Source organism: Salvelinus alpinus, chromosome 20 (assembly GCF_045679555.1).
Source record: "Salvelinus alpinus chromosome 20, SLU_Salpinus.1, whole genome shotgun sequence".
Lineage (NCBI taxonomy): Eukaryota > Metazoa > Chordata > Actinopteri > Salmoniformes > Salmonidae > Salvelinus > Salvelinus alpinus.
The window spans coordinates 43,417,442-43,430,872 of record NC_092105.1 but is presented as its reverse complement, the minus strand read 5'-3'; the positions used below and the strand labels follow the sequence as shown (position 1 = coordinate 43,430,872).

General features: G+C 42.5%; 1 protein-coding gene across 5 annotated transcripts in view; it reads right to left on the bottom strand.

The window, feature by feature from the left end:
- The window catches only part of LOC139546945 (kalirin-like), a 258,891-nt gene that overhangs the window by 156,756 nt on the left and 88,704 nt on the right, over positions 1-13,431 (bottom strand). For all 5 annotated transcript variants that reach the window (XR_011669290.1, XM_071355934.1, XM_071355937.1 and 2 more), the window contains exon 2: positions 3,979-4,053. Coding sequence is in view for 4 of the 5 variants with exons in the window: in XM_071355934.1 (XP_071212035.1) it covers positions 3,979-4,053 (75 nt within the window). In the remaining variant the exon portion in view is untranslated. The remainder of the gene's footprint in view (positions 1-3,978; positions 4,054-13,431) is intronic.

Below are 13,431 nucleotides of genomic sequence, written 5' to 3'. Positions count from 1 at the left end.
CTTTCATCCTCAAGGGCCACCTGCTCAGCGTGTGTGTGTGTGTGTGTGTGTGTGTGTGTGTGTGTGTGTGTGTGTGTGTGTGTGTGTGTGTGTGTGTGTGTGTGTGTGTGTGTGTGTGTGTGTGTGTGTGTGTGTGTGTGTACCACACACTGGGCCTCGTCACAGAGATAAGGCCAACATTACTCTACTGCTGCCTCTATGTATTTTCGGGAGAAAAAAATGTAGTGTTACTTGCATAACCCCGGTTATATGAAAATATGAGTGAGATGTCTCACTTATGGAATACGCTCTAGCGAACCAATCACACAACATCTGTTGGAGACAGACAGGTCGAGTGGCGAATAAGGTGAGCCCCTTCCCTCCTTATAAGGCGCCACTCGCACGTCCTCTGGTCATTCTCAAGCATGCTTCTCTTCCTTGGGCTCGTGCGAGCAGGGAAATGCGGTGAGACTTTTCACAAATTTTTCTCATAGGTTCTATTTCGAATACTCATTTCAATGTCTCACTTATGGGATATGGCCAACTCCCGTATCGCAGACATGCTCTCCGAAGCCAGGGTAGTCCCAACAGCATCACCCCTCAGAGGCTCTGAGGAAGGTGCAGTGACATCCAGTCGGTAAGACCTCATTAATGTATGAGGGGTGGCCCAACATGCCTCATTGAAAATCTCTTGCAAAGAGATGGCTTTGAACAGTGCCCAAGAGTTAGCCATACCTCTGGTGGAATGAGCCCTCAGACCCTACGGGGGCTATAAATCCTTGCTATTATAAGCCAATATACTGTTATAGCCTATCCAATGGGATAGCCGTTGACGAAAGAGGAGCCCACACTTGCAGGGGGGCACCCAAGGCAAGAAGAGTTATTTCGCCATGCTTTCGTTCTATCCAAGTAGATGCGCAAAGCATGCACTGGACATAAACGGTGGAGACGCTCTTCTGTCGTAGAAGTGAAGGGCGACGGGTGGAAAGCCATGAACTCTTGTAATTGCTGCTGACCTTAGGCATAAAGGCGGGGTTGGGTAACAATGTTACCTTCGGTAACCCCAGGGAAAACTGTAGGCAGTTTCAATTGGGTTGAGGTTGGGTGATTGTGGAGGCTAGGTCATCTGATGCTGCACTCCATCACTCTCCTTATTGGTTAAATAGCCCTTACACAGCCTGAAGGTATGTTTTGGGTCAGTGTGCTTTTGAAAAACAATTGATAGTCCCACTAAGTGCAAACCAGATGGGATGGCGTATCGCTACAGAATGCTGTGGTAGCCATGCTGGTTAAGTGTGCCTTGAATTCTAAATAAATCACTGACAGTGTCACCAGCAAAGCACCCCCACACCATCACACCTCCTCCATGCTTCACGGTGGGAACCACATATCGGAGATCATCCGTTCACCTACTCAAACCAAAGGACAGATTTCCACCGGTCTAATGTCCATTGCTAGTGTTTCTTGGGCCAAGCAAGTCTCTTTTTCTTATTGGTGACCTTTAGTAGTGGTTCATTTGCAGCAATTTGACCATGAAGGCCTGAACAGTTGATGTTGAGATGTGTCTGTTACTTGAACTCTGTGAAGCATTTATTTGGGCTGCAATCTGAGGTGCAGTTGACTCTAATGAACTTATCCTCTGCAGAAGAGGTAACTCTGGGTCTTCCTTTCCTGTGGCTGAACCCATGAGAGCCAGTTTCATCATAGCGCTTGATGGTTTTTGTGACTGCACTTGAAGAAACTTTCAAGGTTCTTGAAAGTTTCCGGATTGACTGACCTTCATGTCTTAAAGTAATGATGGGCTGTTGTTTCTCTTTGCTTATTTGAGTTGTTCTTGCCATAATATGGACTTGGTATTTTACCAAATAGGGCTATCTTCTGTATACCACACTAACTTGTCACAACTGATTTGCTCAAACGCAATAAGAAGGAAAGAAATTCCACAAATTAACTTTTGACAAGGCACACCTGTTAATGTAAATGCATTCCAGGTGACTACCTCATGAAGCTGGTTGAGAGAATGCCAAGAGTGTTCAAAGCTGTCATCAAAGGAAAGGGTGGCTACTTTGAAGAATCTCAAATATAAAACATATTTTGATTTGTTTATCACTTTTTTGGTTACTACATGATTATTTATTTAATGTTAATTCATAGTTTTGATGTCTTCACTATTATTCTACAATGTAGAAAATAGTAAAAAATAAAGAACAACCGTTGAATGAGTTGGTGTGTCCAAACTTTTGACTGGTTCTGTATTTTATTTTACCAGGCAAGTCAGTTAAGAACAAATTCTTATTTTCAATGACGGCCTTCGAACAGTGGGTTAACTGCCTTGTTCAGGGGCAGAACGACATATTTTTACCTTGTCAGCTCGGGGATTCGATCTTGCAGCCTTTCGGTTACTAGTCCAACACTCTAAGCACTAGGCTACCTGCCGCCCCAATATCTGTATCTATTCTCTACAGCTCAAAGAATGCCTTGAGTTAACAACGGCCTTAAGTTTATTAGACTAAATGAGATTCTTTCTATTTTACATGGAGTTGAACTTGTTTTTACAACAGAGTTCTAGTCAGCTCCCGTTCCCCGTCAGCTTTCTTTACCAGCATTTGACCTGTTTACCCTGTTCATTCAGAGATGAGGTAAAAATGATGAAACAAAAGGCAAAAAAATATGTTTTAGTCACACTGGCTGGCTGCAATGAACTAAGAGGGATTCTGGCCAGTAGCATTGTATTAATGAGCATTAAGGTCATGGAAATGTTTATCTCCACTGTCCAAACCTGGGTTTAAACACTATTTTAAATCATTTCAAATGTTGCTGTGCTTGATTGAGCTTGCCTGCCACAATAGAGCCAATAGAACACTTATAGAATTGCAACCCCCACCCATCTGGCCCTGCAGCCACGCTAAAGCAAACACTAAAAGTATTTGAAAGATTTTGAATAGTATTTGAACCCAGGTCTGCCTCTGTACTGTTGAACTCTGTAACGAGAATGTTCTGTACAGTAGAAGTGACCAGGGTGACATCTAAGCTACATCTAAGCTACAGTAAGTTCTAGGGGAGGGGAATGTGATAACGGGTCCTTGTACTGACATCCAGTATGTCCCAAATGGTACCCTATTCCCTATATAGTGCACTCCTTCGACCAGAGCCCATAGGAGTCCCCAGCCTTACATCAACAGTACTGGAAACCAAACCTAACATTCCATGTAGAGGTTGTGATTCAATGTAAGGTATTCTGCTACAACAGCATATCATGGGGTGGCAGGTAGCCTAGGGGTTAGAGTGTTGGGCCAGTGACAGAAAGCTTGCTAGATCGAATCCCAGAGCTGGCAAGGTGTTCCGCCCTTGCGCAAGGCAGTTAACCCCCAACAACCCCCTGCACCACTTTGATTCAGAGGGGTTGGGATAAAGGTTTAAAGAAACATTTTGTTTGATTGCATTCAGTTGTGTGCAACTGACTAGGGATCCCCTTTCCCTTCCATAGAATGAGTGATCTCACCTTTCAGTCTCTGAACAGCCACTATGATCCGTAAGGAATTATTAGCGAAGTTATGACCTGTCCGAACGAATGGCCAATCACATGTCCTGACGTACCCTGTGCTGTTGCTTCATATTAATTAATTGGATCAAATAGACAAAAGGATTCCCTAGTAACTAAACAGAAGCAAAACGGCCAAAACGGGGAGGGACCTACCTGAACTTGTTCAATAAGAAAGAAACTCTCTTTCTCGCACGTCAAAGTTGTTGTTGTTGTGCCGATGGTTAAACGTCTACATGCTTGTCATGTGCTACTAAATCATACTTGTCATGGGAATTTCCTCAGCATTGGTCTGCCATGAACACTGCCGGCCAGAAAAGAAAACCTCTTCATGATTTCCCATAGTGGATTCGTCAAACTGAAGCATCACTGTTGCAACCCAAACAGTACCCAGTAGTGCACTACTTTGGAACAGGGCCGACAGGGCTATGGAATAGGGGACGCGGGCACACACTCACCTGACACAAAGGCCACTTTCTCTTTCAGCACAGGCAGGACATCAGACGCCTTAATCCCATCGTTTCTGAAGGACCCTGGGGAGGAGGAAGAGAGTCAGATCAGGACAAGACTCAGCTAATCAGGACAAGATTCAGCTAATCAGCTTTCATCTCTGTAATCTCACTAAGTGATGTACATTCCTGAAATAAAAGGAACACATAACTGCAGTCTGATGATGATGATAGATAACTCAAAGACAAGCTCGCACTTCTTCTCAATGTTTTTCCCAGACCCTGAACACTTTTTCTTCAAAGTTCTCACAAAGTTTTCTAAGCCAATGACATGTCATTGGAACAGTAATAAATGACGATAAAAGAAAAGAGAACAAACAGAATGGTATGTTACAGTGCTCTATGCTATATTTTGTAGGCCTAGCTGCTTCTTTTTCATCACCTGTAGTCACATACCTGTAATATCGTCGTTAAAGTCCTGCATGGTATGTGAGCATCGAAAATAGGATCATTTGCATTCAAGAGAATGTTTCCCGGATCACAGAGCACCATTTAGGACTATTACAAAGCTATTACCGTAGGTTTCTACTGCTCTTTCCCTCTCATTGACTTCACACTGCGTACAGACTTGGTATTCACAACAGTGCCTGGCCACTTTCCTCTCTTGATCGCACAAAAACACAGGGGGAGAGGCGAGGCAAGGGCATTGATCACAACGCAACAGCAGCACAGCGAGCTGGATGATGAAGAGCGTTCTCCACAGTACACCACAGCGTGATATGGAAAACAACTGATCCCCCCCCCCAGTGTGTTCGCGTTGATGTCTACCAACATCTTATTCAAGTGCGTAACGCTAGTCTTTTGGACGTCAACATTCTAATAAATACTTTTCATATACGCTACTGCAAAAAAAAAGTATAATTTGGTTGTGTTTATGAATGTCTTGGGTAACAGAATACGAAATACAATTTATTTCAAAGAACACAATCGTATTTTCAATAGTTTATGTAACTGTAGGTTACAGTATGTGTACAAATGAAAAAACACTAAAACACCACAATTCAAGTGTTAAAATCCATTAACCCTTAACCCTTATGTTTGAAATCACTAAAATACTACTTGACGTAATTTTCCCCACCATGATCCTTCATCTCCTTTCCTAAGTATGGGTCTCAAACTTCTAAAACAGTTTGTCCTAGAAAAAAGCTTTCTGCACGTGAATGGTGCAACCACGCTGATCGCATAGATATAATTATAATTTCCCTATGATTTTCAGAGGCTGAGCAACACTGATCTGAAGTCAATTTTAAGTCAATTTGACCTTTGACCTTTGACCTTTACCTCTGACAGATGTTATTCTGTCAGTAAAGCTCTATCCACGGTGAGCAAAAGCATCTACGTATATTTTCCCTCAGAGGCCAAGGGACAGTGATCTGGTCTGGTTAAAAATGAGCAAAACATTTCATAAATGTCATAAAATGTCATTTTAGGTGACCAAAAGTATTTGGACAAATTCACAATGTGTTTTAAAGTAGTCAAAAGTTTAATATTTGGTCCCATATTCCTAACACAAAATGATGTTGGATGCATTTGCTGTTTGTTTTGGTTGTGTTTCAGATTATTTTTGGATGCTACCGTGGTTACGGATATTGAATAATGGACTGAGAAAGTTATAGACGAACAAATATCATACCCCCAAAAAATGCTAACCTCCCCTGTTAATATAATGCTGAGAGGTTAGCATGTCTTGGGGTATGATACTTCTGCGTCTTTAACTTTCTCACTCATCATTATTCACGATTCATTCAGGACTATCCGTAATCATGGTAGCATCTCAATTAATGTAGAAGTGTTAAGTAACATATTATATTCTTATTTACAATAAAAGTGACTCCAAAATGACACAATACATTATTTACCATTCATTTCTATTGGGCACAAAATAATCTGAAACTCACCCAAAACAAACAGCAAATGCATCCAACATCATTTTGATGACTATGACGGTGCCACGTTGAAAGTCACTGAGCTCTTCAGTAAGGCCATTCTACTGGCAATGTGTGTCTATGGAGATTGCATGGCTGTGTGCTCAATTTTATACACCTGTCAGCAATGGGTGTGGCTGAAATAGCCGAATCCACTAATTTGAAGGGGTGTCCAAATACTTTTGTATATATAGTGTATCATGACTGATAGGGTTGGAAAGGATTGGAAATTAACACCTGCCACCTGCCAAATGCGGGTAGATTTTTAAGAATGTATATTTCACCAGCCAAGTTAGCGGGTGGTCACGCAGAGCATTTGGGAACATAAACAAAATAAAATTGACAAGAAAGGCTACTAAAGTGTAAATGTGTCCTCCTGTTTCTTCTTACATCGTTATGTTCACATGCTACTACAGTAGGTTGTTTTTCAATGTTAATTTGAGTTTGATGAAACTGTCTGCTGCTAGGAAGACATCGCAGTCTGAGATTTTTTTCATCACAGACAACCCGGTGCCCAAGTTAACACGGTAACGGTCCGTCCCTTAAAGGGCCGACAGGACATTTATCTGACCTAATGATTGTGCTTGATTGAGCATGGATCACTCCCAAACACTTTTATTCACTGACTTTTAGTCATTGTTCTCCTAGATGTATTTGTGTGCTTCTACATTTCTACTTAGGAGCATATCATGTACTTGTTGTAAAAAATGTCAGCGTAGAGCCCTGAAATATAATAATAAATAAGTCCTATCACTCAGCATTTTGTGGCAGGGAAGGAACTTTGTTGACTCTTGATGTTCAGTTGAAAAACTGTTTATTTGTTTTAACTATTGGATCTAAATACTTTAGTTTAACATACATTGGTTAAAAGACGCAGGTCACACAAATGAAATGAAATTAAGCAATATAACCAATAAACTGTACCCCATTACTTCTTACTAGGAACACATTTCTGGTTTTTTAAACATCAGAAAGCATGCTTATCTGTTTTTTTGTTGTTGTGATTTTTGTTGTAATTATTAAAAAAATGGTAAAAAATCTGGTAAAAAATCTGTCTGGTAAAAAAAAGTGGCTGGTAGATTTTTTAAAGTACATTTTTAAGTACATTTCCCACCCTGGTCATGACTACTCATCTCATATGTATATACTGTATTTTATTCTACTGTATTTTAGTCAATGCCACTTCGACATTGCTCATCCTAATATTTATATATTTCTTAATTCCATTCTTTTACTTTTAGATGTGTATATATTGTTGTGAATTGTTAGATATTACTGCACTGTTGGAGCTAGGAACACAAGAATTTCACTACACCTGCAATAACATCTGCTAAATATGTGTATGTGACCAATGACATTTTATTTGATGTCAAGACGTCATTATGAATCTTTCGTGTTGCATGTGCCTTGATTTAGTGACATGGCAACTGTGTTGGAGTTTTGGGCAACCCTTTCCCCACTTTTGTCCCATGTTGGATGAAGACCTAGCTAGGCAGTTAGTAGCGAACACCAGACACAGATGAGAGCGTGTCTATTTAGATGAACAGGGGAAACCTCAAAGTATATTTTCTGACGTGCTTCAGTCAAATTCTGGTACCAGTAGACTAGCTACCTAGCTATGTAAACCACACCACTCTGTGAACACGCCTTCTGCCATGTTGGTTACAAAGTGATACTTATTTAAATTAAGGTAAGAGAATGAGGCGTTACTATTGGCATATAAAAATGATAGATTTTGTCACAAAATCCCTCCTGAATCCAAGTGTTTGACATGGGGGAGGGAACCAGTAACTTTATCAACAAACTTTATCAGTGTAGAAGCAACAGCAATTTTTCATACTTTGATCTGGTTTCATCCAAATATAATCAAATTTCATGAACATGATTGCAAAGATTTTTACTGTGCAGGCTTTTAAGAAGATACATTTTAGAAGAACAGAAATGGCATATTTTGAGTTTCAATAGATTACTACTGTGCATGGAGTGTTGTGCATGGAATCACAGTAATTCTGTCCAGAAGTTAGATTTTAAAATAGAGCTCAAGGGGTCATTTGTAAGAGTTGAATAAGTGATTTAGAAACTGCAGAATATGCTCTTTTTTTTTTTTTTATCCCATTTTCTCCCCAATTTTCATGGTATCCAATCGCTAATAATTACTATCTTGTCTCATCGCTACAACTCCCGTACGAAAGCCATGCGTCCTCCGAAGCACAACCCAACCAAGCCGCACTGCTTCTTAACACAGCGCGCCTCCAACCCGGAAGCCAGCCGCACCAATGTGTCGGAGGAAACACTGTGTACCTGGCCCCCTTGGTTAGCGCACACTGCACCCGGCCCGCCACAGGAGTCGCTGGAGTGCAATGAGACAAGGATATCCCTACCGGCCAAACCCGGACAACGCTATGCCAATTGTGCGTCGCCCCACGGACCTCCCGGTCGCGGCCGGCTGCGACAGAGCCTGGGCGCGAACCCAGAGGCTCTGGTGGCACAGCTAGCACTGCGATGCAGTGCCCTAGACCACTGCGCCACCCAGGAGGCCAGAATATGCTCTTTCTGATACAATATTGACACCGAAATGTCTTACATGCTTGTGACTTTGTAGGACACTTTCCCTGCCTCTGTGTCAATTCCAAGCTGTGCTGTTCATCAGATTCTTCATATACAATTTATCAATTGATAATATTTCTCACCCATCAGACTATTATCAATTTCATCTAGTCTTTAGTCAATTTATTATACATGTGAAATTAGTTTAGATATAGTTTAGGTGTAGTTTCAATGGGCCATCCTCAGCTGCCCAGGCTGACTGCCAGTGAACGACTGGCGGTGAATGAGTGGAGGGGGGGATGACCTCTTAAAACTGCTTATAACCCAAATTCTGTTTGTGATATTAAGATTCTATTAATATTAAGATTCTAACAATGACAGTGTGTTACATGGACTTATTTAGGAAATGTCGTGAGGGGCGTGAGGACAGGGACTTTAAATAATTGTGCAGTCAAAGGGATGCTCTCGGCTCTCCTAGTGTTAAAGGGTCAATACGGGATTCTAAAAACAACAAAGCGGTCACCCCATCACTTTTTGGGGGTAAACAGCTGAGGGATATGGTGGCTGGAGAAATGTAACCAATCTCAAATTCATAGACAGAGCTATGGATGCAAGGACTGACTATCTGTGAGATCAAAATCGACCAAAAATGAATGGAGGCCAGCAAATGATCACTAGGCAAAACAGCCAAGAAAAAGCTCAGTACATTCCAACTCAATATCTGCACAATCTAACCAAAATATGTGGCGGTTTGCCTAGTATAGAGCAGCCAATCAGAGCATAGCATGTGCAACATCAATGACCAAGAAACCCACCCAGCAATGAGTCATACCAAATCAATAAGTATGTACTCGTTTCCTATTGATTCATATTGGATAAGGTGACTTGTCCCCCACATTGTTTGAGCATTGAACAACAAAGCATTGTGATCTATTTCTCTCTCTCTCTCTCCCTGCACGACTCTCAGTTCGTTCAGCTGGTCGACCGTCTGGTGTGTTATGAAACCCTCTCCGCTAGAGTCCCGCATGTCCAAAAGTGACAGGATTCTGAAAACAAAACGCACATGTCCACCATCGCCTGCTGTGGCTATGAGACACAGCCTCTTCACAGAACATGATTTACATGACCACGCATTCCAAAGAATATTCCAGAGTATCCAGAGTAGACCACGCGGAGTGCTATCTCAGCAGTACAGAGATGAAAGCTGAGAAGGAGACAGGATGAATCTGTTTGCCTCCGCTCCCATGGAGTTGACCTGACGTCTTACTGCCTGTTCCTGACATGGGCTGTCAGATGGCTGAGGGCTGGAGCACCAGGCAGGATGGACAGTTTCCCGTTTGTTTCAACTTGACAAAGGCTGATTCCTCTCAGCTTAGTGGAAGACCCTGTCTTGTCCTCCCCCTGTCTATAGCCCAACCCGGTTGAGTGAAGCAGTCTGGCAGGCAGAGGAGGCAGGCAGCCCTCCAATCCCACAGAGCCTTGTAAATACTTCTCTGTCCTGGGATCCAGAGAGAGAAGGAGAGGAGGGAGGGAGGACCCAGCTCTGGATATCAGATTCTCCCTGTTGTCCTCACCTTCTAACCCGGATAACCATAAAAACACCAGAGGCATTCTTCATCCTGACCTGTGGTGCACCGTGAAGACAGAGGAAGTGCACTCCACAGGTACAACCTGTCCATGACACACTACATCTTCACCAGAATGACTATGGAATGAGTCCCAAATGGTACCCCATTGCCTACACTTTTGCAGTGCACTATGTAGGGAACAGGGTGCCATGTGGACAAATCATGAAAAACATTTCTGCAAATACTTCAAACTGCTGTAAAACACATTGTCAAATAAAGCAGTTTAATTATTATTGCTTTCGGCTCTAAAGTCTTAGAAAGAAGTGTGCAGTGACATTACTCGATAACGACGCTTCTAATGGCAAGACGCCACCATCGTTACTTCTCGAAAGGGGACCAAAACATGTGGTAGTGGTCACCGGGGTGTCACAAACATCAGCCGTCTGAAGTTTGGAGCAAATCATTAGGAGAGCTATCCATTGCCTCACTAATCCTGGGCCTGAAAGCTGGGGAGCAGAGGGACCAACAGGACATCAGGACAAGTCCATGACAGAGAGAGGGGGATGGGAGAGAGAGTGGTGGGGGGGGGGGGGGGGGGTGTAAGGATTGAGGGAGCGGGAGGAGGGAGTGTGCCCATCCTCTCCATATGAGACTCAGTTACTGTCTGTTACCATGTGTCCACTCGAGAGGCCCCCTTTCTCTCCAATCTGTTTCTGATACATTTTGAAGGCATTCTTTATGCTTACGGCCTTCACTATGAATGATTGCATTAAAACCTAAAACCGTTCCTCCATAACTACGCATGTTCAGTTTATTGTGGGGAGTAAGTGCCTTCCTCAGAGACAGACAGCAATGATGACTCACTCACTTTAATATATGATGTCAAAGCACCTCCGCAGGGTGGATGAGTTTAGGCACTTTCTCAATTCCCTTTGTGAGTAATTAGGCTACATTTACCTTAAGCACACACCAATATAACTGGAGGAGGAGAGGCAATGAGAGCTTTAAAAAGCAGCATACCTCCTTTAATGGTTCATCGGTCACACAGACCAAGGGCGCGTCCCAAATGGCACCCTATTCTATATTAAAGTGCAATACTTGTCACCAGGGTCCATAGGGCTCTGATCAAAAGTAGTGGACTATGTAGGGCTGTGGGCCCTGTTCAAAAGAAGTGCACTATGTAGGGAATAGGGTGCCATTTGGGTTGTAGCCTACAACTGAACCAAGCTGAGACAGTGGAGGAGCTCAGGGTTGAGATAAGAGCTCAATTTTGTTTGTGCATAGATGGCCTGTAACACTCATTACGAAACACAATAACATATTATTGTTGTCATACAGACAACATTGATCTATAGCTGATGCCATAGAAACACATAATGGGTGTATTCATTAGTGCACACTGTAGCAACATGTTTTGCAACAAAAATGAGAGATTCAGGTAGGTCCCTCCCTGTTTCGGCCTGTTTCATTCCGTTTGGTTACTTGTGAATACACCCAGGTCCAGAATATCAAGGTTACAAATGTCCTCTTCTTTGAGGCTAATATAATTTGGCACATGAATCACTTTGAGCCAATCGTCACTAACATTTGTCTTTTTAATCATTGTCAAATTGGCTTCAATTGAATTTCCTCAAAGTTTTAATTTTCACTTTCTGTCATTGATTATAAAGGCAAAGCACATGATTTTAATCAGAACATTTTTACTGAGGCCAGTACAAAGAAGGCAGAAGGCAAAAACGTTGCAAAAGCAAGAAGAATTCCATTTGGATCCATCTAGGCAAAACCTGTACATGTACACTGACTACTAATCTAACCTAGAGAATCAGGCCTTCCACATGTCTAGCTATTGAGGGGGCCAGGTGTTAAGAGGTACAGTGTTGAAAAATGAAGATGATTAAAATCCACCCATGAATTACAATAACAAATCAACAGATTGACATGCACTGGCAACTCCAATAATGGTTGTTCCACACCGCTCACTTTACTGCAAAAACTCCACAATCTACAAATTATGTTTTAATTGACTACGGCAGTGAACTACTACACCAAACACAGTGTTAGCCTGACAACTGAGACAATGAACAGGGGGGCACACAGACCGTGTATGTGTCCCAAATGGCACCCTATCTCCTATGGGCCCTGGTTAAAGGTAGTGCACTATATAGGGAATAGGGTGCCGTTTGGAACACATCCCTCAGTCAGTATGTCTCTGAGCAGAGCCAGACAGGCTCATTGTCTCCTTGTCGTCTAGCTGCACTGCTGCTTTGTTTCATCTGCCCTCCTCCAGAAACACCCTCTCATTGGCTGAGACGATGGTTTCCCATGGCAACGCATCGACAAAGAAAACCAGGTCAAGCCCCGCCTCCTCCCTCTGAGTTAAAGCATTGAGTTAGAGACTCAGCCTCCTCACAATCACATACCACTGTGAGGATTTTATATTGTCGCTGATAAATGTTATATGGACATGCCCCCCAAAAAAGGGGGGTTTAAGGGGGTCTCGGATCAGACACAGGCCCGGCCCACGACACGACCCAGTCGCTGACGTGAACCCCTGATTGGGTAATGAACAGAGCGCTGCCAGACCAAATTGGTTTGCATTTGGTCCTGGAGGCAGCACACTGTCTAATCCTTTACCCAGAACACACTGGGTTGAAGACAGTAACAATCTCCTAAATACATCCCCATTGATTCCCACTAAAATCACAATTTTTCAATTGCGGTGTTTTCAAACGCTACATTAGGAGACAGGGCAGACACCCTGATGCTCGGAAAAAAAAACTTCGCGTGTGTACAGTATATGTTGAGTGAATGATAGCTAATGTTTCTGAATACTCCATTCTGCAGTTTGCAGTATATCATTCAGAGGTAAATCTTTCAGACATTGCATGTCATACGGGCTGAGAGACATAAGGTTCGCTCAAGATTGAATACCATAAAAACCGGACCAAGTGACCATATGACAAAACCAGATATTATTGTCCCAAGGGAGGCTTTAGAACAAGATCCCTATTAAAGCCAAGAATAGTATAGTACAAGATGGTAAGTAAGAAATCATTGTCGTTTGGACATGCTCTGGCAGCAGCATGTGTGCTTTCTCAAAGCAAAATATTCAGGTCTTGAACTTACAACCAAATGAGAGCCCTACAGTAGGATCAAGGGCAAATCTATTCTTGCGTCTTAAATACTTCACATTCCTAAAACAATGTTGAACGTTCTTTGTTTTGACCAGAGGGATAATAAAATATGACAAGACGGTCAAATGAAACGTTAAGACATCCTTACAAAGCAGAGGCCGTGACAGCGTGTTAACGATCACCGTCATAACATGGTAGAACAAGGCGTATGGGGTCAAATCACATTTT